This window comes from Pavona decussata, unplaced genomic scaffold (genome assembly GCF_977016875.1).
Source record: "Pavona decussata unplaced genomic scaffold, jaPavDecu1.1 SCAFFOLD_98, whole genome shotgun sequence".
NCBI lineage: Eukaryota > Metazoa > Cnidaria > Anthozoa > Scleractinia > Agariciidae > Pavona > Pavona decussata.
Genome location: NW_028145514.1, coordinates 3783727 through 3807880, shown reverse-complemented (window position 1 = coordinate 3807880; position 24154 = coordinate 3783727). Strand labels below are relative to the sequence as shown.

Here is a 24154-nt window from a genome sequence, read left to right as displayed (position 1 = left end):
TCCAACGAGTCACAGTGTATGACCGTGAAGGATACTGGGAAATTTGTCACGCAATCCACCGTACGGAAAGAGCTGCTAGATGGCGGCGCTGGCGGCTGTCGCTATAAAAGCTGAGTGTTCGATTGGCCCTATTCCGGAATAGGAATTTCTACAATGATGACAAGAAATCCATCATAAGAGGTTTCTGGAGTTACTGGAGTGTCAAATCGCTCTTCAATTATCATATGTCAGCGAAAGTGTGCAGAAAGCGTCTTTGTGATCTAACAGCTAAATTCACAGGGAGACCAAAACATACTATATGTACTGTATGGCTGTTTGTATTTTGAATTTACAGGGAATGTATGGGAATGTCGAAAAGCCTCGTATTATCGTAATAGATTGCGATGAATATTCTGATGTCAAATGAGAATATTTATCGCAATCTATCACGATAATTCGAGGCTTTTCGACATTCCCATACATTTCCTCTAAGTTCAAACTCCGTACTGGTCGAGTTCCGGACCCGACGGGGCTGAAATTTGTTTTTTTTTCAAACGAATACTTGGTAATACACTAGCAGACCAAGCTTACTATCCGATACTGATGAATGTATGAAATCGATGTATATTTCATTTTGGTGAGAGGTTTGACGCTATGAAGCAAGTAAAGTAAACATCAGTCAGGTCCGTAAGGCTCGGTCATTACGTTAATATAAATCAGTTTCCGGTAATCGTAACGTAAAGTTATGAAAACGATATTACGCTATCTTTCTGACTAAAACTATTCAATTAGCTCAATCGTGAAGGGAGGACAGGTTCAAAAAATTCTGCGAAGCGTACCGTGATGGGAACAATATGCCTATACTGGCATTTACGCGAGATGCTGACAGTGGCTAATGTGGCTAATTCATTTATTCCAACTGTATGTTTCGCAGATTGATAAAATTATCCTTGCTAATGGAATATTTTGAGTCACGAAGATCGCGTTATGTTGTTTCCCTTGTGTTACGCTACTAAGGGTCTCACCGGAAATTTCGGAAATTCCATTACGATAACGTAAGCTTCTCAATGACCTCTTTTAAGGTGGGGGTTCACCTGAAAGCCGTTTTCACGCCGCTTAAAATCGGTCAAATGGAAATATCTTGTTTGCATTTCAAGCAATACAAAAACCCTCCATTCATAACACAAATCAATGATTTGGGGTGTTTTATGAATTTTTGGATGATTTTAGGTATATTTGGAAGGAAATGATTTTTCTTGAAGGATTGGTAAAATTAAAAGAAATAAGAAATGTTGAAGATTTAGTGAAGTTTTAAAATTAGAATTTGTAGTTAGTAATTAATAGACGGATACCAAGTTAGTCCACTAGCAACCTGGGGTGCTCTTGCGCGGTTATCGACTGTCTGTTAGTGTTCTGAAAATCATTTTCTTTCTTCTATCCATTATTAAAACCTCTTAAAATTTCACTCAAATTCAGGTAGAGCCCCACCTTAAGTCTCCCATCGTGGTTCGGGACTGTCAAATAAAGCACGATTCCTTCGCCAGGAACTCTCCAATTTCCACCTTTTTAGATGTCGAGTGCTTCTTAGAAGTTATTCTTTCGATTTACCGCTTCAAAATGGTGAAATTTCCGTTTTAAAACGGCACACTTGAGTCCACAACATGTTAACAATATGGCTCCACAATTTAAATCAAATGATGCGTTGACGTCACACAGGTAGGGGTGAGTGGGTCCCCTCCCTCGCAATATAAGCGACAAGAATAGATTTTTATTGGCCTACTTTTGTTGAAGACAATCAGAACAATACATCCCGAGTAGGAGAGGGGAGAGCGCAATGAATAAATTAATGTACAGATTTGTGGCTACGACGAAGAGAAAAAAAACAAAAAAACAAAAAACAAGATGCTTATACTGGCATTAACGCGAGATGCATTTATTCCAACTGTATGCTTCGCAGATTTATAAAACTATCCTTGCTAATGGAATAGTTTAAGTCACGACGATCGCGTTACGTTGTTTCCCTTGTGTTACGCTACTCAGGGTCTGGGTTTCACCGGAAATTTCGGAAATTCCATTACGATAATGTAAGCTTCTCAATGACCTCTTTTCAGTCTCCCATCGTGGTCTAAGACTGTCAAACAAAACACGATTCCTTGGCCAGGAACTCTCCAATTTCCACCGTTTTAGATGTCGAGTGCTTCTAAGAGGTTATTCTTTCCATTTACCTTTTCAAAATGGTGAAATTTCCGTTTGAAAACGGCACACCTGAGTCCACAACATGTTAACAATATGGCACCACAAATTTAATCCGAGATTAATGAATAAATCAAATGATGCTTTGACGTCACACAGGTAGGGGTGAGTGGGTCCCCTCCCTCGCGATATAAGTGACAAGAATGGATTTTGATCGGCCTGCTTTTGTTAAAGACAATCAGAACAATACATCCCGAGTAGGAGAGGGGAGAGTTTAATGAATAAATTAATGCACCGATTTGTGGCTACGACGAAGAAAACAAAAAAGAAATCGACCCGTTTTTAGACACGGTATGCCCCTCAGGGTATCCCGCGTAATAAATAAGACCGCTTATTACTGAAGTCTGTATGGCCTTCTCGTCTTGATGAAACGACGACACTTCGTAATCTTACACTTACTGACATTACGTAACCAGAATATAATTTGCGCTGACTATAAGGTTTGTAATCGATGGTCGTAACAATAACAAGAATTTCCGGTATCTCGGTCAGATTGCTGTTATCTCATGGTATCATCAACAGGTAATAAAATCGATTAATAAGTAACCAAGTCATGATTTGTGCAATCAGCGATCAGTCGAACTCTAAAAGGTAATCAGCCATTCAATTCAAAGTTAATGCTTACATCGCCCGATGCATCCCGCCTGAACGCTCTAAAAAGTGTCTTGTTATTGACAGGTTGACTGTGTGAAAGGTCGTGAAACTATTCTTATCACAGGTGCATTTGGGTCAAATTGTTGTTCAGACCGGGCTTCAGATCTCTATATTAGTCATACAGCGCCAATCTTCCCGCTCATGATAAACGAATCATCGAGTATACAGGGTAAGAGAATTGACCCTTTACCGAGGGTTTAAAAGAAGATAAACGAAGATAAATGTTTATTATTTGCCCTCGGTAAAGGATAAATCTTTTGTCCTGATAAGAGTTTAGTCAATCGATGTCGCAAAGAGAAATGTGAACACGGAAATTTACTATTTACATATGCTAGGTACGTACTCATAGTGCCTGGAATGCAAAAACTATATATTAAACAGTTTTCATCGATTTCTTCACCCTCACTTTTTCCTAACCAGCGATCAGACGATCTAATCCTCGATTTAGTAGCTCGATTGGAGTCCGCAGCATCAAAAAATTAAAGCTGCTGCTCTTACAAAATTGGCGCGAAAACATGACGCGCTCTTTGTTATAATCGCCAGGTATCACGGGGTGGTTTCCTTTCATTTTTTATTTCACTCTTTTTTCATATATATAAGAACGTCTAATTTTGGGTTGAGGTTGAACGTTATTATTATTGTTGGCATTTTGAGCCTGAAAAGTTCTTAAGATATTCTTCAGTTATCTTTATATGGCATTTCAATAAATCTATGCGGACGTGGCCAAGACCGCCTATTATTTGGGTTAATTGGACAATATAGACTGAATTTTTCATGTATTATTTTATTCGTATTTATACTGTTCATTTTAAAAATATTTGGTTGGAATAAAAATGTTCTTAACTGACTCTCAGCCTGGGTAATGTTCTTAGTATGTTCTTAAATTTTAGTTAATCTCAGCCTCAACCGTTCTTATATAAAAAAGAGGGTAGTTCATTTATCTTCTTTTCTCTTGCATGACCTTTGGACTCGCAACGGCTCGTTTTTAACTCGTGAATGCGCGCATGCGCAATGAACGAGTTATAGCGATGGTGGACTTTTCACTTGGTTGGTTGGTCGGTTCTGTTGTTAACTTTTGGCATGCGCAGTGAATGAGTTTTAAATTCAATTAGTGGGAAAAAACGCGAAAATGTTTTGTTTACGGCGCATCAGGATATTCTTATTTTATCTGTAGAGAATAATTTGACGACCATTTAGTGCAAGAATGGAGACTTTTCGTTAAATCTGATCAAAGTTATAGGTTTTTTCGTTTTTTCCACAAAGTGCGGTGTCTTTTAAAAATTTAAAAATAATTGAATTTAACAATAATTTAATTTAACAATAATTTAATTTAAAAATTCAATTAGAGAAGTGTCGGCAAGAACTTTGAATAAACAAGACGCTTTTTAGAGCGTTTACGTGGCATGCGTTGATGTATGTTTAGCGCTAATGGCCTTATTTATTGTAGGCCTCACCGATTTTTTAACCTATCCTCCCTTCGCGATTGAACTAACTGAATAGTGTTAGTCAGAAAGATTGCGTGATATTGCGTTGTGCTACTTGAAATTTTGCCGCCAAAAATATTTCCCGCCAGAAAATGTATTCAGCTGAGAGAAGCACTCTTAACTGAAAAGTTCACTGCTAATCATAACTTTTTGCATACATGAAAACTCGACATCTTTCATCATATTTTTGCTTCTCATACAAAAGTATTACATCAAGTGGATTAGTTTGCTAAAAAAAATTAGTTTGGCTGTCAGTTTTCACGCGAAAGCGGAAAGTGCCATGTGACGTCGTAAACAAAATTATGCAAATTTCTGGTGAAATGAACATTTTTAGATCTTGTCAGCTTTCATAGAGGTTTTAAAGGGAAAAAATATTTCATTTTCGCAATTTACATCTGGTAATTTATGGGAAAGCAAAAGGACACGGACGATAAATTTTCATCAACTGTTTAATACATACCGTGTAGAATTAATTGAAATGCATGTGAGCCATGAACGCAACTGAATAACTTTCTTACCGGAGTACAGGATCAAAACCTTTTTGGTACGTTCCAGGGGCGGGGGTGGGGGGGGGGGGGGGGGGGAGGGGGGGTCAGCAGCGAGGCCTGGATCCGAGTTTGCATGATCGCCCCATCCCCCAGTCAAGAAATTTGGCCGAGCGAGACTAAGTACTGATTTTTTGATAAACAAATTTCATGTGAAAGCGCGTCTGTGCGGTTTGGTTATTCGACGTCCAAACATCACAGGAAGGTTTTGGTCGCTCTTTTACCTGAAGTTTGGTCATCAAGTGGGATCACGGATGCAAATTCTGGAGCGAAAAACGAAAATACTGCAACCAACGACTAGCTGACCCCGGAGAGGATCAGTACAGTCAACTCTCTCAAAGCGACCACTTCTCGTAAGCGACCACCTCCCGTAAGCGACAACTTTGTAAACAACCGTTTTGTTTCTCAGTTAAATACTGTTTCAAGAGCTCTCTCGTAAGCGACCACCACTCGAATTTTTAAGGGACCGCGACCACTTTTTAGGCCAGTAATTTGACATATTCTTTTGTTTTCTGTTTCCGGTAAGCGACCACCCAACATATTCGGGTATGATCTGAGTAAATAATTACTCAGAAGTAACAAAAGTTCAACTGTTAATGACGCTACCCCGGACAACTGACAGTTTACAGACAGAGAAGATTACCATAATTAGATCTGTAGGTAAATGGGAATTGTTTCAGTGATCTGTTCTAAAATGTTACACAAAGTCTCGTCAGAAGAATGAATAGATGTGAAAAAATCAAATAAATTAGTTTCTATTTGCCTAATTTTAACTGCTAGGGTAATATTTTTAGGTAATTAATTTATCAGTCCAGCATTAGGCTTATTTTGTTGATCTTTCCCGTAAGCGACCACCTCCTGTAAGCGACCACTTTGTCGTGCACCAAGGGGTGGTCAGTTACGAGAGAGTTGGCTGTATTTGGATTTGACACATAGTTCACAGGGCTAGACCTGCTCCTGTAGAAATTGACACTCGCGAGAGGTAGTAAGACTTCCTCCATTCCACTTTATCGTTACCTTCCCTATTTTGTTCATTTATGTACACTGTAGAATTTCCTCCCTTTACAGCAACTACATACTGGGAGTCAACAAACTGTGCAGGTTCTGATGATCTAATTTTCTGTTTTGCTTAAGTTAAAATGTTACTATCATACTCTCAACAACAGATTTTTCTTTTTCAATCTCTTCTAAATGGTGAAACGTGGGGAGGTGATGTTAGCAGCACTTTACTCTTCAACTTCGCCAAGTGAGCCACAAATATTGACTTTTGAATTCAGTATGTATGTTTGGTAATGAATGTCATCATTTTAAAGAAAGAGGTGAAGTTATCTTTCATTATTTTAGATTTTGTCTATCATACCTCTGGGGTGAGAACTGAAACATAAAAGAGACAGGGTGCAGCAATACTCCAGCCAGTCATTACACTAGCTGTGCAAGTGTGTGAAAATGTGCAGTAATTGCATAATTTACAATATGCTAATTACACTTGACTATGTTACACAATATGTACCAATTAAACAATATTGTAATATGTTACAGTTCTGATATATATTGTCATGTACTGATGACATAATTATACTGCAGAGTAATGTGGTCAGCTGGGTTAATCCTCGAGTTGCTAGAAACACTTCAGTAATCAAGGGGTGATAATTTAGATTGTCTTCTTCGGAATGGCTGTTGCATACATAGAAAAACCATGGTTGATTTGCCATCCCGGGATCTATTTGGTACTGTATCTCCCTTACAGTTGGGCTTTAGGGTGTGTACTCAGTAGCCCCATTTTGACATCCATCAATGGGGGAAAACCACCATACCTATACAGGTGGTCATGGACATCTGTAAGGGTGACAGGTAAGACAATAATATTTACATGTACCTTTCAAGGTTTCTGGACATGCATGTGGTTTTAAATCTGCAGGATCTCAGTGTATCAGTACATATTTGTTCACCCGGTGCTACTGAACTCAACTTCCCAATTTTTTGCACAAGAGAATAAGGACCTGAATGTCTTTTCACGTAAGTTAATCTCCCTGTACAGACAAGAGACAAACACCCTTGCAACCGCTCATACAAACCTGGTAGCTCTATTCATAATAATGTTAAGCAATCTTCTTCAGAGATCTTTATAAGCTATCCTTTCCAGTTGCAAAATTTTCTTATCTAAAAATTTCTTAAGGACTCAAGCCGTTTTCCTTGTGTATGCATTTAAACCATTTGTGCATTAACAGGAATAACTGTCGTCACGCAACATTTAAACACAGGGAGAATTCCATAAAATAAACATGCTGTTTCATTCATAACTACGCTTTCAACAGTTAATACACATAAAATGTGGGACCAATACTTTTAATAAGTTTACATTAAAGTTCCAAGCCGATCTTGAGAAATAATTAAGCTTACATTTTGGGTTTTCGCGATGACAGTCGTGAAACACTGTGTGGTGGCTTCTAGTTTCTTCAGAACTGAACAAGAATCGAAAATGAAATCTACTATTTATTTGGACGATCAATATCTTTCTGAGACGAAAAAAACCATAATCGTTCGTTCGTTACATTACAAATCATATTCTTCACCACATACACTCGCTGGTAAAATCTCAGCTCAGCTGAGAACATGTCGCTCGTAATTTCAATGCTGACGGCTCTACTAACCTAAAACAAAGCGGGCACCTCATTCCAGCGGTCTTGATTAATCGTAGTGTTCAAACTTCGTACTACCGCAAAAAAAACATGCTAACAGTAAATAAACAACTAAATACGACTGCGTTTTCCACCGTCGAGTCGCCACGGACAAAATGGCGTGAATCTCGCATGAATCTTTTGCATTTCGCGCATGCTCATTACGGTTTTCGAATGATTGACAGATTTCTTTACTGGGGCGATCATCACTTTCCGAAAAGCGGCAAGATCAGAGGTAGCTGCCAGCCCCCCCTGGTACGTTCATTGAATAACGGAAGCATAATACAGACAACAGCAATAGTCACTTTTCAAATTATTTTTACTTGAAGATTGCGTGGACTGAACTCCAAAGGAAAATTTTCACGGATTTATGTCGGGCATGAAATGTGAGCAAAGTTATAAGTTTTTTTTTTTCGTTTTTCCACAAAGTGCGGTGTCAAAAAAAATTTCATTGGTGAAGTGTCAGCATGAACTTTGAATAAAAAAACACGTGGAAATTTTTTAATCGGCGCATCATAATAACCTTATTTAATGAGTAGGGAATAAGGTTTACAATCATTTTTATAGTACAAGAATGGTTATTTCTCGTTTACATAATCGGGCAAAGAAATAGTTTCTTTTAGCTTTCAAGGAAGTGCCGTCTTAATTTCAATTACATTCACGAGTTGGCTCACAGGAGCCTTTGATTTTCTGATCATGCTCAACTGACCTTTAGTCGGTACCAGGTTCAGTTTTTGCGTTAATTATATAAGCTTTCTCAGTCTTAAGTAGTCACTCAATCAAGTAGGAAGTCAAGTTAGCCTGAGCCGTTCACCTCACCTTTCAGCCTTTTTAAGGTGTGGGACAGATATGTGAGTTTCTTTTTCTTACCTTTATTATGTTAACTCTCTGTGGCATTAGTCTTCTGAAATGTATAAATCAATCGTAGCGTTAATTGCTTTACTGTCATTATCTCAAGTGCATACTAATGTTGATGTGACATGTACACGACGTACTTGAGATCCGTAAATGTTTGTGATTCTCTGTCGAAATTTAGGATATTTTTTTATCTTTTTTGCTAGTGTTCCGAATTTACATCTCTGCGAGGTTTATATTTTATGTGCTTTTCATGCCCACTTAGGTTTGTTCAGTTGGTTGTTATACATTTAATTTTTGGTCCCACCACAAATTATCATTAAGGTCACGCGTGGTAAGTTTGCTTTGTTTTACTGTATTTTAGTTGTTGATTTCGTTGCGTTCATTGAATACTTAATTTTCAGTTTATGAGTATCATGGACCAGCGATTTTGTTGACTCGAAATAAACAAGTCTTGGAACTCTCGTTGCCTTCCGAAATCATCAATTGATCCATACCCCCGTAAAGTTCTTTCTCAATCTTCGCGACACGGCTCTTGTCGTATTGACAGTCGTTGGCCCGAATTCTACATTCTTCAGTTAATTTATTCCCCCCATAAATCGTTTTTCGCGTAATCATCGATCATTCCGCGGGTCATGCCACATGCCCTTCCCCAAACGCATTCCTCCTTTTACCCTTAACGGTTGTGCTTCCCCGTATTCGTGGCGGTATTCATGGTCAGATTTGCTGGTTGAGTGTTTCTTCGAATTCCGTAAGTAAAATTTGCCTGTTTTTCACAATGATGTCGGGTAGAATTGCTAGTCGACTTATCACAGTGTTAAGATCAACAGAGCGTGAATCACGGCCGGATAATTTTAGGAAACGGTTTTTATTTTGCAGCAAGTTTAGGTCGCTTCCTGCAAAGTGGACCGAAACTGGCGAACCGTTTTTCTGTTTTGACAATGATTTCGGGCAAAATTGCAATATGTTTATTGCTTCATAGAAGTGGAAATTTTCGCGTAGTTAAAACTACAAGGGAAGAAAACAGTGCTGAAACGATTTGTTTGACTCTAAAACAAAGAAATCGGTAGGGTCTTCGTTTTGTAGAAATGCCCACCTCAAACTACAAAACGAAGACCCTCGCCAAAACGCTTTGTTGGACTCTAAAACTATACGAAATCAGTTTTCAGTGTAGTTTGGGGAGGGCATTTCTACAAAACGAATTAAGACCTACTCGAACCTACCGATTTCTTTGTTTTAGAGTCGAACAAAGCGTTTCAGCATGTTTTCTTCCCTTGTATACGTAGTTTTAACAGTTCTTAAATTAATTGAGATTCAAGTCTTCGGTCTTCGGTCTTCGTTTGTAGCAAGAGAGGATGAAGGTACCTTCATCCTCTCTTGTTTTGTAGACATCCGCTTTCCACAGTATGCTAATTAGATCTAAACATTCAAAATGTTTATTGCTTCATTGCCTTGGAATTTTCGCGTAAAGTACAAGAAAATACCTTTCTAATAGCTTGTAAAAGATTAGTAGCAAGTAGAAATTAATAGATGATCATCCGCGTAGCAATCACCATCAACTAATCAACCCTACTCTTGTCTCGCTACATTTCAACCAGCCTGACCACTCAACTGTAAAATAGGTTATTATTGGAACTAAAATAGAGGATATTACATGGCCGCGCGGAGATACGAAATTTCTCTTCGAGTGTTGAAAAATATTTCACGAGTGAGCGCAGCGAACGAGTGAAATATTTTTCAACATGAGAAGAGAAATTTCGTATCTCTAAGCGACCATGTAATTTTCTTTTTATTATATAAAATCCTCACAATTTTCTTTGCTCTTTATTTCAAAAACTAAGGTTTGAAATTGATGTATATAAGCTTACAGTCAGTTTGTGTTTATTTGTATCAATCGTGAACCAGTCTGAGTTATGTCAATACAAAGTAAGACTTAAGCGAAAAAGCCACAATTAAAATCTATATAAATAGAAAACGCATAAACAGGTAGGTCCCTGGTATAAACTAATGGCATATTAAATATGGTTAGAAATTTGACTAACAGTAACAAGTAAATCTGAACATACTGGCTTACTCCTGGCTTTCATCGCTGCTTTCAACTACCCTCACACAACTCGACGTCGTACGCAGTTTTCCTCTTTGTATTCGGATTTTCTTGTTCTTCTACGAATTCGATCAGTTTCTTATCTGTGATCTCGACAAATCTGCTTGTGCTTGTCTCCATTTTAGCATAAACTTAACTTCGACTCGCGAAAAGACCAACTCAAAAACTCCCGAAAGACTAAATGACAGCTAAAAGGCGGAAAACCCTACGGAAAGCCACAAGTGCTTGACAGCGCGCGAAAATACTGCGAGTTGATTGGTCAAAAATGATTTTACACATGTGTGGATAAAAATGATATCGCCACTGGCGGGATAGCGTTTTTATCGATTTGCTACCACTCGGTATACCACTCAATTTTATATAATAAACATAAATATTACTTTAAAAGTTCATTGTTACCGAGCTTAGTACAGTAAAAACTGGCGAGAATGTCTGCCTCTATATTGTGTTATTCAAACATTGAAAGACTGTTGACACAGAGCATAACGTTGAGTGAAAGACGGCAAATCGTCCTTCCTTTGGTGATTTAGACTGGAATCCGTTTTAAATTTCTGCCGCTACTCTGTTCCAACTTGCCTATTGGTAACGGAGAAATACTGAAAGCTTGAGCACAAAGATAAGATGCGCGGGCACTTGGAATACATTAGGAAGTAAAATCAGCCGTGCTAACCGTGATAACTGAAGTTAGGAAAAACAAGAATAACGTGCCCGGGTGTTTCACGTTACAATAATGTTAAATAGGCTTTTAAGATGAATTTCAACAAGAGATTATGATTTCAAGCATCATTCAATCTATGCACAGCGCTAGCTATATTATTATTAACAGAATTGTCTTAAAGCTGTGATCACAGGGTAGATTAGTAATACATGAAGGTTGTTCGTTAATACTTAATCTGAGTGATTTGTTTGTCTCTTTGCCTCTAAAGGATATTCTGCAAGCTCCTGTGCAGGGAGACTTTCACTGGCGTTTATAACTTTCAACTGTAGGTTGCTTCTTGAATTATGGGTGAAAGTGAGACTTCTGGTGACGAAACGAAGGCCACCTTAGAGCTACAGTCCTCTCATGCCGAGAGTTCCTCCGGTGATGACGATACATCCTTGGCAGATAGAAGCTCACCCCGCTTCTCCGCTGGCAGTGTGTCTGTTTGGAAATCCGTGTTCAACATCGTAAATTTCATCGAAGGAATTGGCTTTCTTGCTCTGCCGTATGCCATTAAAGAGGGCGGAATAGTCATCATTGTGGCATTTTTTATAATACCAGTTTGTTTATGGTATACGGGAAAAGTTTTCATTGAGTGTTTTTACGACACAGACAAAAAGCAAAGAAGAGTAAGAGCAAGGTCAACGTACAGAGAACTAGGAGAAATACTGTTTCCCAAATATGGAGGCTATTTTGTCACAGCGTTTCTGGCACTGAATCTTTTTCTGATCTCAGTCTCCTATCTTGTTATCTGCGGATCCCTTATGAGTCACGCCCTCCCCTCAGTACCCCTCACAGTCATCGCGTGGACATGTATTGCAGGAGTTGCGGTTTTTCCAACAACGTTTCTGAAATCCTTGTCAGACATCGCCTGGTTAAGTGTCGTTAGTGTCATCGCATTAATCTCAGTCTTGATCTCTGTTCTTTGGTATGGGGCCAAACACATGGACGAGTGGGATCTGGACACTATCCTGTTTTGGGACAGTGAAGGTGTCAGCATTGGTCTTCCGATTTTAATTTACGGTTACGGCGCGCTTCCAATTTTACCATCAGTTGAAAAGAGCATGCGTGAAAAACACAGATTCACCCTGGCTCTTGCTCTAGCGTATGTCGTAAATATGCTAATGAAAATTGTCTTTTCTGTATTTGCGTTCCTTTCCTTTGGATTCGACACAAATCAAGTTATCCTTAATAATCTCCCCGAAGGCTCCTTTCGTATGAGTATCAGTTTTGTTTTTGTTTCAAGTTGTGTTTTTTCCTATGCCTTACCTCTCCACCAAGTGTTCGACCTTATTGAAACGTCTAAAGTGTTCCAAAATACCTTCTCCAAGATGCTAATATTCGGCTCATTCCTCCTTCGCGTCATCGTGGTTTTGTCAACAGTACTTGCAGCAATTCTATTTCCCAATTTTGCTTTAGTTGTTTCCTTTGCGGGGAGTATAATTGGCTCGTTTTACACATATATTTTTCCATGTGCGGTACACCTGAAAATGAAATTTCAGCAGCTAAAACCATATGAAGTTTTCGTGAACTTGCTTCTCATAGTAATTGGCACTGTTGTTTTGATCTTTGGAGTCATATTCTCAGGCAAGGCTTTACTCATGGGTTAAACTAATCTTGTTACTGTATTGTTATGCAGTACGTTTGCAATAGCTACAATACCGACTGCATGAAACTTTCACACATGAGCCATTTGGGATCACAGCGTGACGGTATCCTTCACTCTCCATAGACTTATAGACTGTTTCTTCTTCGACGCTTATCAAGGAAAACTTTGTAGATGGAGAAATTTGCATTGCACTGAGAAAGAGGGAACTAAAGTTGAGTGAGTAGAACCAGAGAGTTTTGCATATCGTAATGCCGAGTTCTGCTAGAAAAATCGATGAAAATAAACCTTCTTTTTACAGCTGCGGTTTCCTCAGGTTTCACTCCGACTCAGTCATTGGCTGGTTAGTGATCACGTGGCCTTAAATTAATTCAAATGTCTGCCTCGGACCCCTGGCAGAACACAATTGAGCAATTGTTGCCCACGCGACATACAAAAGCATGTGATCAATGCGAGGGAAAAGCGTCAAAAGAACAAACCTTATAATAACTTTTTTCAACCATCCTGAATAATTAACGATGACGAATTACTTCTAATCTGTGACTGAATAACAAAGTACTTAAATGAGGAAAATTGTAATAGACCATTTCCGAGTTGCCTTGAGCCTCATCATGAAAGCGAGGTTAAGTGCAAAGTTTTTATTGTGAGAACTAGTTTCATTCATATGCAAACAAAACTAATTTTCACATAAAAAGCTTTGCACTTAGCCTTACTTTCATAATGAGGTGAACAGTAACAGTCTCGGAAATGGCCTATTTTCCCAAATTTTTCTTTCTAAAACGTGGGCTTTCCAAAAAAAGGTAGCGATAACCGGATAGTATCATATCTCTGGAGCAGAGAACCAATCAGATTGCTGGAAACCGCTCCTTTTCTGCCATAAGTGTGTTGAAAACTAACAATTATGCCACGAAAGCGCGTCAGAGAAGAGATATGGCTATAATCATTCCACATCGAACAAGCGCGAGTGGAATAATTATCTTATTAAAAACACAAGGAAATATCGCACGATCTTGTTGATTCCAATTTGCAAGAAAGAGCAGAAGACGATGTAATAGCGGTCATTTCTCGAGCATGGATTAATGGCTGATATTATTTAACACATTGTAACATGTACTTCCTAAATATGGTCATTGTGCACTCGATTTTTCTCGTCCGTGCATTACGTACATTTCGTGTTTCGGGAAAAAAAATTAATGGCGAAAAAAAAAGCGTCTCCAGTTTTTCTGCAACAAATCTGTGCTTTGCTATCAATGTGTTGAATAATAAAACAGTTATCTTGCCCAATCTTCACCACAGGTAGTCCAACTTCTATGAGCGTTTATAAGACCTTTCAGTTGACGTTTGTAAAGTCAAGTTGTAATTTGAGTGTCACGGTGAGTGTTACGCAATGGCGTAAGGGAATTAACGAACGTGTTTAGAAGTCGAAAATATAGAGTAAGAATTGAACGAAAATGTCTTACCTTGTCTCCTTGATACCTTGTCAGTGTTTGTGTGGCGTATTTTGGCCATTCCAGCGCGATTCCAGTGGGTTTTAGAGAACGTATAGAGACCCAGGTAGAGAGGAAAATACAAATACAAACAAGGTATCAAGCAGGCTCGTTCCAAGTGTCTCTCCTCTTCACTTCCCAGGGAGCGAGAGAGGGACGTGCAGAGGAGAAAACCTTGGAACGAGGTTGGGTAACAAGGATGTGACGATGGGTTTTTCCTGCTCGAGCGCACAGGAGAGACAAATTAGACTTCAACGGCGACTTGACAATGTATCGGGGGAATTAGCCTGAGAGCACTCGCTCGCTAGCAAAACGGAGCTCGTCAAAACTCTTAGGTAAAGGGATCTAGCCAACTGGAACTCGACGAACAGCAGAGAATAGACAATCTTCTTCACTCCAGCATACGTTTATTCAGCAGGGCGTTATTAACCAACATAACCAAGCGCGCAAACAGGACGCTATCTTGAATGTAACCCCGACGTAACCGAGACTGGTATAACCGATTTACAATTGTACGCCTAGTGCTTATATACTTACTGATCACAAAAGTTTAAAGTACTTTCTTTTGTTTACTTTGCTTGGATGGTGCAATCACAACGTGGAATCACGAGCACAAAACAGAACACGTTAATTAAGAATATATTACTTCCACGTGTGCTTAATTGTTGAGAGTTCCTTATAAGGGGAGTACTTTTCCGGACTACATCCTTAACAAAGAATATTGAACTTTGATTGCGGAAAACTGAACGTACATCGAAAGAGTTGCTGAGTCGTAAGATTACAGGACAAAGGTCAAGGACTCGCGTGATCGAGCAAAGTACATGCGCCACGTACAATGTACTCTTACTCGTGTACAGGCCAGATGTTGAACTAGAATAAATTAAAATAAGGTCTCTTTGTTTGAAAACCCTATGCTGGTTTGAAATGAAAGCGAATGATTATAAGTGAAAAGTACATAAGATAAACAGCTAAATACGAAGCAACAAAACACATATCAAATCGGTTGTTAATGCCACCGAGAATGTTCACTTCTTGTGTCCAGATACAAGTTGATTAAATATCCTATTCAAAATTTCAAAGCTCAAGTTGTTCTCTAAAAGTGAAGGAATGAATGGCAATTCCCTGATGTAGTTATGACTAACCATAATACGTTCAACTGCTTACATGTGCGATAATAGACTGCGAAAAATGCGGTTAAATATAATCTAATACAAGAACAATTGAATACAATGTCCGGCAACTAGTGGATAAATACGGGTAAATATGAATGGCCTAATACTAAACATGGCTAAATATGGTTTGTTCTTACGCATGCCAAAAGATCCAATAGTACAATTCGTTATTCAGTAACGAGAGCCTCAAAACTATAGCAACTACAATAAGCTATTGATTTTCTTTCCTAACAAGGAGACAAAGCAAATCGATAAAATTCGATATCGGGAGATTAAACGTTATCAATTTTATCGATCAATCGATACTCACACGCTAGTGAACCTCATTATGAAAGCGAGGCTAAGTGCAAAAGCTTTTCATACTAAAATTCATATCAAACTCATTGCGACATTTGCCCTATGTGGTATAGGGTCACGCCGACTTCGGCTTAAAATCGCTCTAAAAACCCCCTATTTTGGGCAGATTATTGCCTCTCTTCCCAAAGTAGTTTTTCGTTTCCAAATGTACCACCAGAAAAAACTTGCAAAATATCTAAGCTACTATTGACAGCAATCTGGAGAGATTTTGTCGCAATTTGGGCATGCTTGGAATAATAAATGTACCGCCAAATTTCAATAAATGAAAAAATAAAAAAATGTTCAATGTTAAAAATGTTTTCGCTCCTTATGCACGACTACAGTCTCAACTTCATACAATTTTTTTGTCTATTTTTGGTCGTTTTGTCATTTTAGTAACATTCACCGCACCAATCTCGTAGAAATCCTCCAAAAACTGTTTCGGAGGACGTGAAATCCGCTTTGGTCGGTCCGTGGCGTTGCGAACAGGGAGCAGGCGCAGTGGCAATTTACTTCCGGTAACGATCACCCAAGGCAAATGCCCTCTTTTGTTCTCTAAAACCCACTGGAATCGCGCTGAAATGGCCAAAATACGCCACAACAACACTGACAAGGTATCAAGGAGACAAGGTAAGACATTTTTGTCCAATTCTTGCTCTATATTTTCGACTTCTAAACACGTTCGTAAATTCCCTTACGCCATTGCGTAACACTCACCGTGACACTCAAATTATAACGTGACACTACAAACGTTAACTGAAAGGTCTTATAAACGCTCATAGAGGTTGGACTACCTGTGGTAAAGGTTGGGCAAGATAACTGTTTTATTTTTCAACACAATGATAGCAAAGCACAGATTTATTGCCGAAACGGATCGTGGAAAAAGAGACGCTACACAAGAGTTTTAGCCCTAATCTGAAAGCCAAAAGTTTGTTTACCCTTGATAACGTAAGTAAAGGTGGACAGTCATCAACATTAAACATAATCAATTTTATTTTGATATACATATTGTGAAATCTCTGAGTGCACGTTTTAACATGCACAATTTAGGAGCAAGGAATCAATGAACCGGAATATTCTTATTCCGAGCACTGTAATGAACAAAATCAACAAAGACAACAAAAGACTGTTTTAACTCTTTTTATTCCCCAACAAAGCTCAGCCTGAGACGAAACTTAGTAATTAGGCGGAAAACACTCACGGCAAATATTTTTTCATCATTTCGAGTTTTCAGGGAAATATAGAAAAATCGAATAGAAAAATGCCAAGGCAATATTTCACTTTAAGTGGCTTATTCAAAACCAGTCAATACGCCTTACATGAACACTTCCTTTTTTTATATTAATCTCCACTAATTAACTTCTGAAAAGACCTCCGAATGCAGATTCTTTAGTTTAGAAATTGTAGATCCTGGTCTTATATGAGGGAACAATGTTAGTTATTGCTGTCAGGGGATACCTGCGAAACCAGATTTGAGGCGAAGAGAAAGTACTACCTATACTACAAAATCCCAAAAAATTTTCTCCTCCTTTTTATTATCGAAAATCTATCACCCATACCACGCCGATGATATCACTCTGCTATTTTTAGTTTCTGATGTCACCCCTCCACCCTGTCTGTATTCTATTTTTTTGGTGATGATCTTATTCTTTTTGACGACGTCAGCCTATGGGTATTGTGAGGTCACCTCCACCCTATGACGTCATCGGTCATCCCTATGACGTCATCCCCCGAAAAATAATGAGATTCCCCTGCAAAAAAGAGGCCCAACTGGTGCCTACCATACTACTAGCCGTGTAGCATGAAAATTTTACGGCTTCTTATTTTTGTGGATTCTGCTTATTGACCTTAGTTCCCGCAGAAAAATAAATCCACAAAATAAAACGCTGCAAAAATTAACTCCCTTCGATCAAAATAAAACTCCGCTTTCACACTGTAATAGACTTGTGCCACTGGGGCGATATACATTGGTCATTACATTATTTTCTATTGGAAAAAAGCAACCAAAGCTTTAATTTTCAAACAAGCTCATTGGAAAGCAATCACCCATGACAAATGACTTAGTTTTCAACATCCTGCTTTCTCCATTTCTCGTAGCCAAGAAAATTCATGAGATTACCACACGCATTTTCTACAGCTTTTATGAATGGCTCCGGAGCGTTTTTCCAATGGCCAATAGAAAATGAGGCGTTTTTGTGCAACGAATAAACACCTCCTTTTTGTGTGTTTTTTGCAAGAGTACTTATCCATTCATTAACACTTGCCGACCAATCAAATTCCGCGAACTTGTATAGTTCCTGTGTTACATTTAGTGTATTGAACGCGAGGTCTTCGTAGCGCACAACCTTAAAACGACCCTTTAGCCAGGGCGGGGGAGATACCAAACCGAGCCGCAAATTCTGCAGTATTGGATCGCATACCCTGTGAACATCTTTACTAAACATTGGATCCGAGTGATATTTAATCCATTTTAATTGTACCATGGAGTAAACCACAGCCCTGGGGTCTCGAACCAAGTGGATCATTTTGACGTCGTATCGGTTTTTGTGTTGGAAAATCTCTTTTAACGTTTCTATTGTTTTATGAGGCACTCGACTAGTTAAAATCTTAATAACAGTGTGGTTGTGACTATTGCAAGACTCCTCTAACAACGTACTAGAAATCTTAGGCAATTTAGAAAGCGCCTTACTTTTGACAAGAAAAGACCTTCTATCCAACGCCGATAAAATGTTTTTACTGGAATTACTAAAATCACACTGGAATAAGCTATCGATTAATGAGTTGCAATATGTTTTATAGTTTTTCTGCTGTTCCTCACTGGCGGAGCGAGTTTTGAACCATTCTACTGCTGGTAAATATAATGGTTCAAAGAAGTAAATCACCTCCTGATTGCTGTTAAATAATGATCCAAGGAAAGAAGATCCTCCTCGCCCTGGACTCAATATGATGAGATTTTTCCTTATAGGTAATGGCTCGTTTGTTTGCTGTTTCTCATTTCTTTCGTTGTCGCTTTCCTTCGATAAAATTTCTGTAGCTTTTAGCCCATTCCCAAACATCTTTGGTTTTTCCTCTGTTTTTAGGACTTCTTTATTCCGTTGTTGTCGCTGGTTGTCTTCGTGGTGGCGGAAATGAAGAAACCCCTTCATCACTTTGCTGGCGGAATTTATTTCTTGAATGGAGTGGGTGTGTTGCTGCAATGATCCTGGCAAAATCTGAATGTAGAAAAACACCAGAAGCAGCGAGGCACCAACAGTGCAAAATAACAGAAACTTTAAACTGATCCTCATGTTTAGGCTCAGTAAAGCGCCTGTACTTGAACTTTGTGGGATTTCAAACTGCAAAAGCAAAGATAAAAGATATGTGAACTCTAGGGTTTTGTTTAGTTATCAACGGTGTCCCTCCGGCATTAGCCGAACAGTGTCGAGTATAGTGCGAAGCTTTCCGAAGAAGTTTCGAGTGACTACAATTTCTTTCGAGCCTTTACGAACACTGTTTATCGCCTTCTGAGGCCCCACGTCTTTTATGAAACAACTCGTTAGGGGCTGCGAGCAATCTTCGTTAGCAAATTTCTCTGCAGGCATTAACTAACTAGTAAAATTAACACTATGTTCAGACAAACTTAAGCCATGTCAGCTAACTAGCAGTTAAAAATCTGCCATTATATTTCTCAGCTGACCGTTAAAATTTTGGTCAATTCTCAGGTATCAATTAACCACATGGAGACCTTTATCCCGGTTCCTCTCCAATTCTTGAGTGAGTGCTCAATACTGAATATCAGGTGTTACCCACCATGCACTATTTAATTTAAAATTCTACTCAGTTCCAGTTCTACGCTGCCCTCAAAAAACCCTTAAGAAACCGCTGGGTAAGATGATCGTGGCCAGTTCATTGCAACGGGTTCGTAACGTTAACTCGTAACGTAAGATAAAAGTGTACAGTTACACTTCATTTTGTCTTGACATAACTCATGGCGTAACATAATCTTAATATTTTGATTGGTGTGAGACATGTAACAAAAGTGGTCGCCTTTAAATTTCAAACTTTCCTTACACATTTTTGTTCGCGATAGAGCCTTATCACTCGGCGGCCATGTTGACTCTCGGGGGAATAAAAAGTTTTTTTTTTGCACGGCAAGCGCTGCCTCGTCCCCAGGCGCCGAACAAAAAATAAAAGGGAGCGCAGGGGTTAATGGGAAGGAAGGGAAACACAGAGCGCGTCTCTCTTCGTCAATGCATCAGTCCCACAACGCCACGCGCACCGCGCTAAATCAATCCCACAACACCACAAGAACAGCACGCGATCAAGGAGCGACGCCTGGGGACGAGGCAGGGCCAGACGCGTATTCAGTGTGAGGCGTGCCGTGCAAAAACGATGCTTTTTATTCTCCTGAGACTCAACATGGCCGCCGAGCGTTAAGTGTCTATTATCATGAATTAGCAGTACCATTCGCCATTAACTGCAATGGAATAGAATTCACGGTAAATTCGAAAACGTTCTTAAAATCGGACAAAATACTCTTGAAATTTCCTAAAAGCGAATTTAAGCTCAATTCAGATTAAATTTTTAATAAATTTTTGTTTGGTGGCAACTTGTTGCTTGGTGAGTTTTGAGCCAGTAATTGCAGCGAAAATTTTCCCGAGGCGATGGATAAAGGCACTTGATTTATTCACTTTTATTTTAAAATACATTGCCTTAAAAAGAATTGCACTAATTCAAGATTGTGAAATGTGTTTTTTTTTTCAAAATTTCAGATTAAATACTTAACTTTATATTGGACGAAGAAAAGTTGTTTTGGTAGTTTTTGTCCCTCAAACACGGCGTTGTTACAATTAAAGACAGCTCGGATTATTACAAATCACGACAGCATCAGTCTTATTATTTGTCTCCCACGCAGTGAGCTTAAGCAACGACGATGGCAACGGCAACGAAAACGTCACCCGAAAATATATCTTTATTTCATTTGTGCTACTTCGCGATTATTTTAACTCGCTCAACTTTTACAAAAATGGCGAACTATCCAGGACCCCAAATTGCTAGAAGTCGCGTACAAGTCAAAAAAGAAAATGAAAAACTCACCGTCGTGCGTTCACGTTCTCCACAAAACCTTAAAATGTGGTCATTTCACGTTGTTGTTTTGCAGAGGACGGCAAAGAAATGTACCTAAATGTAAAACGCACGTGCAGAACGATTTTTTTTGCTCATCAAACCTGTTGTTTTGCGGCGTTGTCGTTGCCGTCGCCGTCGTCGTTGCTTAAGCTCCCTATTTGAATAACGGCTACGCAGGTTATGTTGATACACACATTATAACACAATACAAAAATTGTTATTATAATTTACAGTGGGTATTTTTATTTCTGGCAACTGCTATCACAATTCACCTACAGGTGTTACAATTGCGATTAACGATTTTCCGTTTTCTTTCTTTCAATAAAAGATTATTGCCTCTCATGACATAATTTCATGGCTAGCCAACGTCATGAAATCATGCAGTATTCAACTGATCAGTTTTGCCCACTGTTGTGGTGGCGTGGTATTTAACAGAACAGAAATTCTTCTTTTTTGCCTGGATTTGTTATTCAACTGAGTATAAATGGAGTCTTATTTCTATATTCATATAACTCGGTTATAGCCTCTCCCCTTTCTACTGTGTTATTGTGGTGTCGGTATAGTTGTGACCTCTTGAACAAAGTTGTAGATGATATAAATAATTCACCTCCCAATCAGTGTTTCTGGCGATATAAGCTGTGTTGTTTTAACAGTCAAACTAAAGCTCTTGAAATTTCAGTTCTACATTAACGAGTGTCCTTATCAGAGAATTACGCAAAGCTGATAAAAGAGAACATTGTTACCTTCATATATCTTGGCTCCTTTATATATTTAGCGCCGTGATTTTCATAATTAAATTCAAGCTTACTTTTTATCCCTTTTCATACATAGTGATATCAAATGTTTTCTTGAATGGTCTACTTACTTTTAGAAGAAATAACTGATGATGATTTTTCTCAATTCTACGTTTGGTGACCGAACTTTTGAGGTAGCCGCTTCCTTGTAGAAATTTTAACTTTACAGCTGACTTTAATTAATTTATTTAGATGTGGTACGATTTCATGATCATATCCTTTTGAGTGTCCATAGAAACCCATTTCTTTTATGCAATAAGCATCTATTTTATCCTGCAGAATAATAATACGGTATTAAATTAGTTAGACCACAGTACTTTAATTTGTCAGAGAATCGGCGAACTGCCGAGTTTTACTGTTTTTGCTAAAAACCAAATAAACATGGTATCTTCCAAATAAATATCAGATGATCAGTAAGGCTAAGATCTTGTGAATAGTACTGCACTCAGCAGTCAGTTGAATTAAAATAAAGAAAAGTCGTAATTATTAGAAAAAATCACAATGTATGTTAACATTTTTGACAGCTCCGATTATTACTGATAAAATACGACAGCATCACTTTTATTACAATTTGCGATAGGTAAGTTTGTTACAATATTCAACAAGCGTTAAATCAATTCACAGTGCGAATATTAATTGATGACAACTGTTATCACAATTCACAACAGTCCAACTACAATAGCCTGTGAACAGGCTCCCAACTTGTATTCTCGTCGCCCTGCATGCAAATTGGGAGGCTGTCCACAGGCTAAATTAAAATTAAAAGGCCTTTCAAAATGACGAATAATGGCGTTTTCTTTTCAGAAATATCTTCTCTCGTTCCACAAAGATGCAAGTATTTATTGAGAAAACTGATTACGTCACAAATCGTCTTAACGCAAAGACAAATCACAGAATCAAGAATATGTCGAAAAATATTGAAGTGATGCTGCTCAAACTTGACACCAGTAATGTACCTCTGGTAAGACACAAAATGACACCTATTGCGCTGTTTCCATGGCAGCAATTTGCTTTCGGGTCTACTTCATGTTTAACTGATGCTCTTATTTTTTTGTCTTAGTCAGACCTATCGTTCACTTCCAATGAACTGGTGAGAAGACGTAAGGCAATGTGGGCATTTGGTGCGTTTCTAGTAGAACTGCCTGCCTCTCGTTATCTGGTCGAAAATGGAAGTATTTGGTTCATAGCAGAAAGGAACTGGGGCCGAGAGTAATGTTACAGCAACATTTAAATGGGTGTTATTTTGCGTATTACCTGCCTAACATTATCGGTGCCAAGTTTGAATGGGATCACTTTAAAAGTTCCAGAGATATTCTTGTTTTGTGGTTTATCTTCATGACGTAAAATGTAGATTTTCGCGAGTGCAGGAATAAGATTTTAATAGAATCCGGCAAACTCGCCATTTTCAGCCGATCGCGCGGTGGCGTCGAAATACTGTTAAACATTTTTACGCAGCTTTCGGACACCACTCAATAATTCTTGAATGAAACAATACATTTTGAAATTCTATGCAAACATAATCCGGAAAACAGAACAAGTAAATCACAAAACTGAGCGAAACTTTAATACGATTTTGTTGTTTACAACTCAGTGAACAAGCAAGACGCGGCCAAATTAAAAACGTGAACTTCTGAATTTGGCGAACTTGAGAAAAACACTTTTCTGAACTGCTAAACACTTAACGCAACTTTCACTATGCTATGATTGAAATACAGTCATTGCAAACCTAGAGAACTAATCAGTTTGGTACTCGACTTGATAAGTTTTACAAAATCAATCTGATACTACAGACAGAGCAACTCACCGTTCCAACTCACATTCATTGTAGCTGAAACAAAATTTTCACTACACCAGGATGATTCAATTCTCTTTCCTTTCTTTTAGGTAAATGTTGAGAGTTTACCGAACATTTTAGTGAGCGTTTACCCCCAGAACGAAGAGAAAATTGAAGACTGAAAGATTGCATTGTTGCTCGGGATTAAACTTTCGATGCCAAGCGGACGAGCAACGGGTAATCCCGAGCGGGCAAGATAGCTTCCCCGCTCTGGTAGCCAATCACAGCGCAGGATTTGACTCATCTTTCCCGCTCGGGGAGCCAACCATTGTTTCTTCCTTTTTATTGGCCGAGAGCAAACCACGTGGCCTGCAAATAACTACCTACAGTCCTACCTACAAATAATGGTCTGCTCATGTGCAATACTGTCCAACTGTGTGTTTTGCTGCAAACAAAATTCTGTTTATGCGTAATTGAAAACCACGCTCTTGTGTTAAAATGACAGACTCCTGAAAAGGCAGCGCTTACCGCTTCCCGAAAACAAACTCGTCAGTGATCGAATGATAAAACAATTATTGAACTCCGTTATCGCAAAATATCGTGATTTGTCAGTGTCTTGCAGATCAA

At 38.7% G+C, this 24154-nt stretch overlaps 3 protein-coding genes across 3 annotated transcripts in view; 2 read left to right on the top strand and 1 right to left on the bottom strand.

Moving 5' to 3' along the window:
* Positions 1 to 9081: 9081 nt before the first annotated feature.
* Positions 9082 to 13158, top strand: LOC146472746 (vesicular inhibitory amino acid transporter-like). Its single transcript, XM_085119452.1, has 2 exons — positions 9082 to 9199; positions 11479 to 13158. The coding sequence occupies exon 2, from the start codon at positions 11555 to 11557 to the stop codon at positions 12860 to 12862; it is 1308 nt and encodes a 435-aa protein (XP_084975578.1). The 5' UTR covers positions 9082 to 9199; positions 11479 to 11554; the 3' UTR covers positions 12863 to 13158.
* Positions 9086 to 24154, top strand: part of LOC146472741 (vesicular inhibitory amino acid transporter-like) — a 58831-nt gene continuing 43762 nt past the window's right edge. Inside the window, exon 1 of the mRNA XM_085119457.1 lies at positions 9086 to 9199. The gene's annotated coding sequence lies outside the window, so the exon portion shown is untranslated. The remainder of the gene's footprint in view (positions 9200 to 24154) is intronic.
* LOC146472745 (carbohydrate sulfotransferase 3-like) lies at positions 17012 to 21907 on the bottom strand. The gene is made up of 2 exons (XM_085119511.1): positions 21825 to 21907; positions 17012 to 19188 (listed from the first exon to the last, which is right to left on the bottom strand). Exon 2 carries the CDS (start codon positions 19138 to 19140, stop codon positions 17914 to 17916), a length of 1227 nt encoding a protein of 408 aa, XP_084975637.1. The 5' UTR covers positions 19141 to 19188; positions 21825 to 21907; the 3' UTR covers positions 17012 to 17913.